The 10,884-nt window shown below is 41.8% G+C and overlaps 1 protein-coding gene across 1 annotated transcript; it reads left to right on the top strand.

The window, feature by feature from the left end:
• The first annotated feature begins 850 nt into the window (after positions 1-850).
• rtn4rl2a (reticulon 4 receptor-like 2 a) lies at positions 851-4,425 on the top strand. Its single transcript, XM_085277896.1, has 4 exons — positions 851-1,082; positions 1,671-1,897; positions 2,021-2,254; positions 2,432-4,425. The coding sequence occupies exons 1-4, from the start codon at positions 1,025-1,027 to the stop codon at positions 3,290-3,292; spliced, it is 1,380 nt and encodes a 459-aa protein (XP_085134022.1). The 5' UTR covers positions 851-1,024; the 3' UTR covers positions 3,293-4,425.
• The last annotated feature ends 6,459 nt before the right edge of the window (positions 4,426-10,884 follow it).

Genomic DNA, 10,884 nt, shown 5'->3' with positions numbered 1-10,884 from the left:
TGTGTTTTACTGTCTTTTTCCCTTTTGGATTCATTAAAAGCAAATCACCCCTTCATTATTAACCTAATTAACAATATTTCAACTACTGCAATAAAAAGGTAGAAAAACAAGAAGAAAGACATTAGAGGAGAGAGGAATTATGTTTGATAACCCTCATCCTCATCTTCATATCTCCGATTTTCTTTAACACGCCCAAATGTCCTTAAATAGTAAATGAAACCTCACTTCCATATGTCCACTTCTATCTCGTTTAGCTAATGACTGCCATTTGATATCTTCATCATCAAATTATGTCAGGAGCTATAATTAATCTACCAACAGTATGACTGGAGTATGTCGTAATTAACCTCCACACCAAACAGGCCACTATTCAATCACTGTTGTTTTGAGTGACTCTCTTCTGGCACCGAGCTCTCCCTTATGGTTGAATCATGATTCGGGGGCATCCTTCTTTCCTAAGACAGGACCATCTAAGTCTTTTTCTGTATCTTTCTGTCTGGCTGCTGCGCGCCGGAAGCAGACCATAATAAGCGTCAGCCAGGAAACAAGCTATGCGCTCTTCTCCTACCCGTCCTCCGCTCCTCCACAACTCAGTCATCATTACCGGGCACCGTGCCTTAGCTCATTCACCCCTCCCTACACTGCTTCTACATTCACTCTTTAGCACTCCCTCCCTCTTTTCCCAATGTGCGTCGCAAAGTCTCCTCCTCTCACAGAGTCTGAGCGCACGTCTCCAACCAGCCTTTACGCGCGAGCAAACTCTCCAAGAGAATCCCCTACGGCCGGCCCCTCCCCTTTCCGTTTCTTACCGCCCTCACTCATTCATGACCCCGATCAGTGACGTAGGAGATTCCACGGTGCCTACTGCCGTAGGCAATGACAAGGTGCTTGAGTATATATGGGACACTGGTAGCCATCAACCGGCACACTCTCAGTCGCTCCGACTCGGGAACCAGGGCATCAGCGGAGATAGCAGGCTTTACTTCGCGGTCTTAGGCTAACTCGCTTTGGGCTTTGGTTCAGGATGGAAACCTCTACTTTTTCTCGGAGCCGACGATGCTCCATCATGCGCAGCTGCAAAAGTAAGTTTCTCTCTATCTTCTTTGGTTTTGGATACCCATTGGATTCAAATGACAGTTAATGCTGCTTTGCTTTAGAACTCGAACACTTTAAAGTTTTTTAAAATATAAGAATGTGTGAAGTACTTTGACTTATATGAAACAGAACATCCAAAATTGATATATGGATGGATGATACAAAATTGAAATGAAAGTCTGTCAGCTCTCTGTCTGTTTGGTGATTTATTCGAGCTAAATTGGATGTAAAAGTGTGTTAAGAGCTTTTTCTTTGACTCAGAGAAATCGTTGCTATGATTTGATTAAATTCCTTTCCGATTACGCTGTGCGTAATGGTCGGCGTAAGTGTAGTGCCAAGGTGTAAACTTAATTTACTGCGACAGATAAGGTTTCTGTACATGAAACCTAAGAGAAAATATGAGTAGATGCAAGCCATAATCGCCAAAAACAATTAAATAATTTTCTTATCTAAAAATGAAGGCAGATATTTACCGTTATGCACTCTGCATGATGTTTCGTTGAATGGTAATGGATGATTATCGCACCATGGACAGCTCCCACTCACTTCCTTTGCTCTGTCCCCGCTCTTTCTAGGCGGTCTCTCCCTCTGGCTGGTGGTGTGGCTAGTCCTTGGTAAGCCAAGTCCGGCATCGGCATGTCCGCACCTGTGTGTGTGCTATCCGACGCCGATGACTGTGAGCTGCCAGGCGCAGAACTTCACCGCTGTTCCTGTCGGAGTGCCGTACGAGTCGCAGCGCGTGTTTCTCCAGAACAACAGGATCACGGAGCTTAGAGTTGGCTCTTTTGGCTTCGGAACTCAGGTAAGAAAGAATGAAGAAAGCAGCATCTACAGTGTGAAGTTGTTGCTTTTCCACACTGAAAGTTTAAAAATAATGAAAAATATAATCAAAAATGTATTTCATAAATACGTTTTCTCCCCTCAGGTTCTGTGGCTGTTTTCCAACAACATCACGTGGATTGAGGCAGGGGCCTTTAGTGAGCTGAGGGACTTGGAGGAGTTGGACCTGGGGGATAACCCTAACCTCCACAGGTTGGAGGGGGGAGCCTTCCGTGGCCTTGAGAAGCTCCAGAGCCTCCACATGCACCGCTGCCGGCTCACTGCCCTGCCCCATGACATCTTCCACAAGCTTTACAGTCTGCAGTTCCTTTATCTGCAGGTAGGGGCGCTGGAAAGCCATGCACATGCATACAGATAACTCTGACACATAGAAACACATGCATCCACCCACACATGTGCCTTCACATGCAGCATCACACGTGTTATCAATATTACCAATCACACTCACTGTGTCTGATTTTCTCAGCCTAAACCCCATTTTTTCTCTAATTTGCAGGAGAATAATCTTCACTTCCTGCAGGATGACATCTTTTCTGACCTCATCAACCTGAGTCAGCTGTTCCTGCATGGCAACCGTATCCGTACCCTTTCAGAGAACGTGTTCCGCGGCCTGGTCAACCTCGATCGCCTTCTCCTCCACGACAACCGCATCAGACAGGTGAACCGCCGGGCCTTCCGTGACCTTGGCCGCCTGACAATGCTCTTCCTCTTCAATAACACTCTGGCTGAGTTGCCCAGCCAGACTCTGAGGGACACCCAGGGCATCGAGTTCCTCCGCCTCAATGCCAACCCCTGGTCTTGTGGCTGTGAGGCCCGTGCCCTGTGGGAGTGGTTCCGTGAGGCCCGTGTCTCCTCATCTGAAGTCATCTGCTCCTCCCCTTCCACCCGTCGTGGCCAGGATCTCCGCTTCCTTCGTGAGATGGACTTCGCCCTCTGCCCTTTGCCTGACCCTGGCTCCATTGCCGGCTCCACCACCACCACCTTCAGCACCAAGACCCGCTGGTGGTTCCACAAGAACAAGCCCCAGTCATCCACTAAAGGTGTCTTCGAGAAAGCCTCAGAGACTGTAAAGGCCGGTTTGTACGGAAAGGGCCCATCAACAATCACCTCAGCAGTCAAGTATGAGCTGGGAGAGGATGAGCTGGCGCTGCCCAAACTCGAGCAAGAAGAGTACTGGGCAAACTATGGCAATGAGGACTCAGGTGTCACCCTGCGGTGCTTTGAGCTTGAATGTCCACCTGAGTTCGACCTGCCTCCATCTTCCTCCTCTCCCAGATCCTCCTCACCCTCTTTTCTTTTACTACTAGCCCTTTCTGTTTTCACCCTCTGCCTCAACCTCCACCTGCTATTCGGCTGAATCTGACTCTTAGTACCACACCCCTACCCTTCCAGCCTGTTTTAAAGGCTGTGAGGATCCCTGTTAGACTTTCTACACCCCCTTTGCCCGCTTTGCTGTAAGCAAATCCTCAAGGCACAGCAAGGGAGATGGGGGGACGGTTAGATTTGAAATCTACCAACTACAGGGCTTAACACTTTTCAGGGCTGCTAAGAGTTCTTCAGCTAAGGTATATATTTATCTACAATGCTCTGCAGGTATGGCTTTCTCTGCCTTACCTGTATGATGTCATGTTATGATGCCCTGTAATCAGGGCTACGAGGGCTGAGTCCATCTCTAGTACAAACGCAATTTGATAGCAGCTGTGAATGATGTTGTCAATTCTGTCACCTCAACTTATTTAAAACTACTAGTGCTTTTAGTGCATCCAATTAACTGGTTGCTGCAAATGCTACAATTACTGTTAGAATCAGTGCACAGTAATGAAAATACTGTAACCACTTAAAGTGTCATGTAAATAGTTATGTGTACTGTGAGTGTTCAAACTAATATCTGTGGTTCATCACAATCATGTTCATCTTGATCCAGAAAAACTGTGAAGGCTTGTGCTTCTACAGGACAGAGCACCAGGCGCAAAATGAAGTTGAGGGCCTTAGAGCGAGAGAGGAGAAAGGGAAACAAAACTGTGAGGCTGAGAGGGAGCAAAAGGAATGAGAGAGAGATGCACGGACGTCATAGAAGAGGGAAGGGAGACAAAATGGCAGTGAGAGGAGGGGAGGAGATTTCAAAGGAAACAGCTTTAGAAAGAAGAAGATGTGGGTGGAGATGGGAGTGTTCAGGCTGCAATAAGAAAAGAAGCAGAAAAACAGCGAGACAGAACAGAGGACAGTGCTGGCGGTAGAAGCAGCAATTTGCAGGCGACAAATAATAAATCTACTCATCAGTAGTTGTTCCATCCATTATACTCATACCGTTCACCATTTTCTGTATATATAGTGTTGTTTTGCGACAACCACAGGGAATGAATGCTTCCTGTCAGGAAGCCAGAGATTTTGTTTTTTGGATGTCTTTCTGTGACATATTGATATAATGTGTGATGATTGTTGACTTGGATGCAGATGAAGATCTTGATAAAAAAAGATATATTGAATATTTCTTGAATCATTCCTTTCTTTGGGGCAGTTTTTGCTGAATATATTTTAACTGAAGGAATTCTGAGGTGCACTTCATGCACCATCATAAAACAAATGTGGGATCAAAAGTGCACAAATTGTCTCAGTTCATCTGAAGTGTGGTGACTACACTGGACTGAAAGGACTGATCACTTGGCCACATGGAAAGCTCTGACTTAACAGGCATCTGTGTGTGTGCATAAATGGGGATGAATGGATTCACAAGTAGGCAACACTGCAAAAGGCAAGTACGTCAGTAGGTTTCTCACTTTTGTGATTCATCAACAGGCGATGCCAAATGGACAGACAAAGCGCAAACTGGCTGATTTGTAAATACACCAAGAGAGCAATGAGAGAGTCTGGAGAGAGACAGAAATCAGAGTTAAATTTAGGCTCAAAGACTGACATGCAGAAAGACTAATGGAAATGATATGAGGTGAAACAGGAAAAATGTGCTGAGGCAGCAGACTGGAGAAATGCTCTGATGGAGCAGCACAAGAAGGGAAAAACAAAAGAAACAGCAGGAAGTTACCTTATACATGAAAATTTGAGATATCCATCAGGAGGGTTTCTTAATTGCTTCTTCTTGAAAACAATTTACTGTAAGGACTTGGAAAAAAGGGAAAGATAGTGTAGGTGTACTCATGCACAGCTACTCTTTTTCCTAAGAGTCATTTAAATTACTCACTGTTATCCTAAAGCTTTCTTGATCTCGAGGGTAAAGACAGGATGAAAGGAGGTGATGTCTGGCTGTGACGGTGGTGAGTAGGGCAAGGCAAAGATGTAGTAGGAGTGAAAGAGTAGGAGGTAGTGAGCCACGTACAAACCAGCTGGCCTTGCAAGGGTTACAGAAAACTAGTTCCTCTTTGAGATTTTCTGTTTTTTTGCCAACTGAGTTCCCCATTAGGAATGACTTTGGAAAATATTCAGTGTCATCTTTGTCAGCTTTTTAGTCTCTTTCACAGTCTAACGGAGGAGGTCAAACTGAGCCCGGGTGCTCTTCAGTGGCCATGACAGTGAGGTCACTGTCAGATGACCAAAGTGCCAGTTATACCATTTCCAATTTTTGTTTGTTTTTCTGTCTGCATGTTCTATGTTTTGTATCTGAAAAAGAAATGATACTATATGAAAATCTGCTTATTTGGTATTTATTTTTACTGTAAAAGAAAAGAAAAGATGTTCTTCAAAGATGCACCATAAAGAAAGAATAAATTCATACTTGTTTTAACAAAGCATTTTCTAAGAATGTGTGGGTGTTTCATTCTATATCTAGGCAACTGTCCAGTCAAACACCCAAAGCAATCAAACTGCACACACACATATGCATGCAAGCATGCACGCACACACAAAATCACGTGGACACACAGACACAGTTGCCATTGTGTAAGTCCTCCAGGCAGTTATCCAGCTTTCTTAACGGTGCAACTACTCAACAGAGAAAGAGAACAGGCAATGTGGGGGTGAGAACAGTGAGGAGAGTTAAACTATTCACTGTTTAAGGTTCAACCTGCCTCAAAAGGAGCACCTGCTCTTGCAGTAAGATCACATAATCAAAAAGAGACACCAATAATGATAGTAATCAAAATATAATGATCATAAGCACTGTTTATGGCCACAGGGTTATTTTTGCCAAAAAAAGGAAAAAGAGAAAAGTAAAAACTTTGGAACATTTTTCAATAAACAACTGATATTAAAGGAAACGTTGCATATCATCAAAACTTTATTACAACACTCAAACACTCTCCTCTGATCAAAATGTCTGGGAGGAAGTTGCACTTTAAGTGTAACGAAATCCATTATACTCGGTCATTTGAAGCCTCAGATTCAATCTGAGTGAAAATCTGACTTATGTTGGATACAGCTGGACTAATTGATTTTGCACCCACTCAGAGGAAAGATGACCAACACCATACTTTAATGCTACAACAGACATCCTGTGATACATGCTCAAAGTTACCACTGTGACACTTTTATGACCAAAGAAAAGGTGGAAAATAAAAGCAGAGCAAAAACATGGAAAGTGAAATGATGATAATCGAGCTGACAGGTTACAGCAAAGTATATGATGTGTATTACAGTGATGTGCCTATTTTCATTTAACCTTTTCCATACATCTGGTATGACAAATCTTGTCATACCAGATTTATTAGATCTAAACTGCACAGTCTGGTTTTGAAGAAATAATAAATCCTAAAGCATTTATTGATGTCATACATCAGCAGATCATCAAAGTAATTATGATTCATCCTCTGGTGACCATAAATGATCCATTTTAGAAAGAGTGAAACACTGTGCCCAAAACTTCTCTGGTCTAAGTAGCCACACAGGACTCTTTGCATGTAGCATATCTACTGGTTGAATCCAGAGAGAATAGGAAATTGTAGAAAATACAAGAAATTTCAGTGATCTGAGAGGTGGACATTACTAAACTCTTTCATCAGGCTGGGGATATCTTTAAATCTGGATATAAGTGAGAAAAGTGGGAGGAAAAAAAGGTGTTTTGGGGAGTATCTGAGAAATGAAGTCTGTATATAAACTAAGATGTACCCACACAAAATTCTTGTTTCCAAAAAACTTTGTGCTTTGAGATCCCTTCCAGTTGCTCTGGAAGTAAATTAAATCATAATTTATACAAATCAATGAGAAGCATTTGTTTTTTTAGTAGAATGCGGCAATAATGGACCGTGCACAGAGTTATCAAGCTGGCAGGGTAATTACCTAACTACTTGGCAGGTGGGAGTTTTAGTTTAACTATAGATGATTTAGTAGAGATTGCAAACATCTGTAATAAAAACAAACAAACAAACAAACAAACAAACAAACAAACAAACAAACAAACAAACAAACAAACAAACAAACAAACAAACAAACAAACAAAAAACAAACAGTGGTTTAAATAGTTTCATTGCTTTGATGCAAATATGGGAACGAATTCCTAATCTTTTCACATTGTCCAACAGCATGTGTGTGGCAGACTTCAATCTGTGCAAACACAAAGCTGCTACATGCAAAAGTCACAGACTCCTGCTGCACACACACCACTCTCTGTGGCACAGAGCTCGCTCCGTGGAATCACAGCTTGTCATGCCTATATAAGGATGAAACAAGCACATCAGACAGCTCATCCGTCACATTCCTATTGGTCTCCAAGCTTTTGTTTGGCAGAAAAATTCTATGACGCACTTCGTCGTAGAGTCCATTTAAACTGTGTGGGTTTGATTGCATGACGTCCATGTCACTCAACCATCAGATCAGACAAAATCAGAGCCACAGCGAGTAGAGTGGGGAGGCAGGGCATGAATGTATCTGTATAAGCTACAGTATGTTGAATAGATGAATATTAATGACTACAGAGTTATTGAAGAGAAGTGAGGGAGCAGCTCAGAAACGAGGAGGAAGCTCGTTTCTCTGCACTTGTTCAAGTGCGTCACTACTTTGTCACACTTATTTCCACCTGCTGGGCCTCATCCCTCTCTTTCCCTCTCTCTCACGCTCACACACACACACACACACACACACACACACACCTTCTCACGTGCATACGCAATTTGCACGTCTTTCGACTTTATGCTGAGCAGCTGAATTTACACCACCTCTCAGATTCCTGTGCAACAAATCGAAGATCTTTTCACATCTTGACATGAGGTCTTTGTGTTCCTGCTTTCACACATCTCTTTCTGTAAAGCGCGCTTGACGTCATGTCTGTTGCTCTTCTCATATTTCTGTACTTTGCTTCCTATTTGAACCAAGAACCTTGCCTGATACATGGTTTTTCCTTTTTCATAGAGATAAATAGAAATGTGACCCTTTCAACCTCTCATTTGTAGGTATTTGTGTTTGGCTGATAGCTGAATTCGCTCTATCACTGTCATTTTCTAAATTACTTTACATTTATGTTTGATGCTTTCTTTTGATCCTTCAAAGTATTTTTTGTCAGTTTCTGCAAAAACATCTCACTGTACATAACTGTTCATTATTTCTTTTGTCCCTTTTTACAGCCGGTACGAATAGAAATATCTTGCATATCAAAGAGACGACAACAAAAGTTGCTTGCTATAACAAGCTGAGAGAGAAAAGCTTTTTGATCCATTGTACAGCCATGAGGCCAGTTTTTATTTTCATTGACTTAATTCATATAAAACATGGAAAGGTTAAGAGTTATGCATGCATTATGCACAAGGTAAGCCCATTAAAAACAGCAGTACAGCACATGTATTAAACTTTATGGAAATGGTAGTATTTGATGCTTGATGCTATTCATTTAAATAAATCAAATCATTCCATCTATTACAAACAGATATGCATGGTTATGTCAGACAATATAGACAGCATCTTCTGTGCAGATAAAAAGTTAGCACACTCTTACTCATATCATGTGTGCACTCGGGAAAAAGTGAAAAGTCACTGACGCCAATATGAAGTTAAAAAACACCGCTCGCTGTTAACAGAATGAGATGAAAATGAGGATTTGTGTAAAAGAGAGGGAGACGGAAAGCTAGCAGCAGAAGAGGTGTGACGTTTGAGTCATGTACTTGGATCTCTTTTCAGCGAGAACATTTGGAAGGCTTAAGTGTGCAAGCACACACACACGTGCGAATGCACCCCCGTTGGCAGCATTTGGCGTTGCTAGTACGCCTTAAGAGAGACCCACTGGGAGACAGACGTTTCTCATCGCATCACACAAGCGGGATCCACGCACATGCATGCCCACACACACACATGCATACTACACACTGACACCTACATGCAGACTCACCCTGCTTCCCCAGCCAGGTGGCCCCAAAATAATCTTTCCATGGCATAAACATTTGCAATTTAGTGTGTATTTTGGTGTTTCTGAGGTGACAAGTACGTCAGGATCTCTGCTGTCATCTTGATCCCCCTGAAAATTTTGAATTTAAACTAAAATTTGCCTGTTCACAAAGATGTTTATGTATAGATTGAAAAAGAGTCCATGCAGAGCGCTGAGTATATACCAAATAAGCAAAGATGAAGAAGCTAAAACACACAGGAAACAGATGGATGAAATCACATACAGATGTCCCAGATTGTTCTAACATCATCGGTCTGTTTGTCATTTAAAGTGAGATGAAAGAGCGAGACGAGGAGGTGGGAAAGAAAGGGAGAGAAAAAACAATGGACTGAAAATAGAATATGACAAGAGAAACAAACGCACGGAGAGATGAGGGGCATAGAAGGAAGGAAGCTATATGTTTACTACATCATGTCCTCTGACATGTTTATCCAACCTTTCCTACTTGTTTTACTTTGCCACTGTAAAGTTCTCCCTGTCATTATCACCCAATGCTGAACCTGGTGAACTCGGTAACTGTGATAAATTCTGACTCAATCAAATTATGCCATCTGTTACAAACAGATATGCACGATTATGTCAGAGAATATAGACCCAGGAATCTATTTTGTGTCCTAGAATGCCAAAAAACGTAACGTTTGAGTTACAACAGTTACTTTAAAGGTTGCTGTAAGTGCTTATTCTGTCTTTAGCAGTATTTTCCTGAGGCCTACAGTTTTATGAATGCTTTTTCCTTCCAAATATGGTAAATGACATTATTTCTCGTGTATTTCACATTATTTGTAAAAAGAACAAACTTTGAAATATTGTATAAAGATCCTGGTTTGGCTTCTTTCTTGACAATTTGTTTAAAAATCCTCTTTTATAGCAAAATATTAATAAAATACAGGCAAACTACAGTAGTACCGCTGCCGATGTGTTAACAGTAAATGCATCCTACATGTAACATGTCAATATAATATTAAAATCAACTGTAAAGATGACATTTTGTAATATCTAACAGCAGAAATTACAACAAAAGCTAACAGTTGATATCATAATTTTGAAATCTGTGGTAAAACAAAAGATTAGGATGATTAACCAATAAAGAAGCTTTTTATCAATTCCATGGAAGGAATATGAGCCTTAATATCATTAGTCACATTATTACCTATACTACACCTTAGACTCTATTGTACCTCAGGGTCATAGCTGAGGTCAGCTGTCAACCCTCAGCTCCTCCAGTCTGGATGTTGAAGTTTCATTGGGCACAATGTTGAGCCCTAAAAGTAACCCTGATGTGTTAATAGAGACTGAAGCTTGCATTGTAGTGTGCTTTGAGTGGTTGAAAAGACAGGAAAGAGACTTATTAATGCAGTCCATTTACCACTCACTCAGCTGCTGATAAAACTTGACTGAAGCATGCATGCTAAATGGCTGTGCCCCATTTTAAACCACAGAGGAGAGCACAGATTTAAACACTACAAAAGTCTCTAATGTGAGATTTAATTTTTGCAAAATGTAGGAGGGTACTGGGGGAAGGATGAGCAGGCTGCTTGCTTATAAAATGAGATAAGAGACAACTCCTCTTTAGAAATGGTTAATTGATTCAACATTTCCTCCAAAAGTGGGTTTGCAGCTGTACTCCA

The sequence above is a fragment of the Mchenga conophoros genome, linkage group LG6 (genome assembly GCF_057382185.1).
Source record: "Mchenga conophoros isolate Kocher_MC1m ecotype Shallow Benthic linkage group LG6, M_conophoros_male_GT1.1, whole genome shotgun sequence".
Classification (NCBI taxonomy): domain Eukaryota; kingdom Metazoa; phylum Chordata; class Actinopteri; order Cichliformes; family Cichlidae; genus Mchenga; species Mchenga conophoros.
Note: the sequence above shows the minus strand (reverse complement) of the source record. Positions and strands in the feature narration are given on the sequence as shown.

Coding starts and splice junctions, on each gene's coding strand:
- rtn4rl2a (XM_085277896.1), top strand. CDS start 1,025: ATGGAAACCTCTACTTTTTCTCGGAGCCGACGATGCTCCATCATGCGC. Junction 1,083..1,670: donor CATCATGCGCAGCTGCAAAA/GTAAGTTTCTCT, acceptor CGCTCTTTCTAG/GCGGTCTCTCCCTCTGGCTG. Junction 2,255..2,431: donor TGCAGTTCCTTTATCTGCAG/GTAGGGGCGCTG, acceptor TCTAATTTGCAG/GAGAATAATCTTCACTTCCT.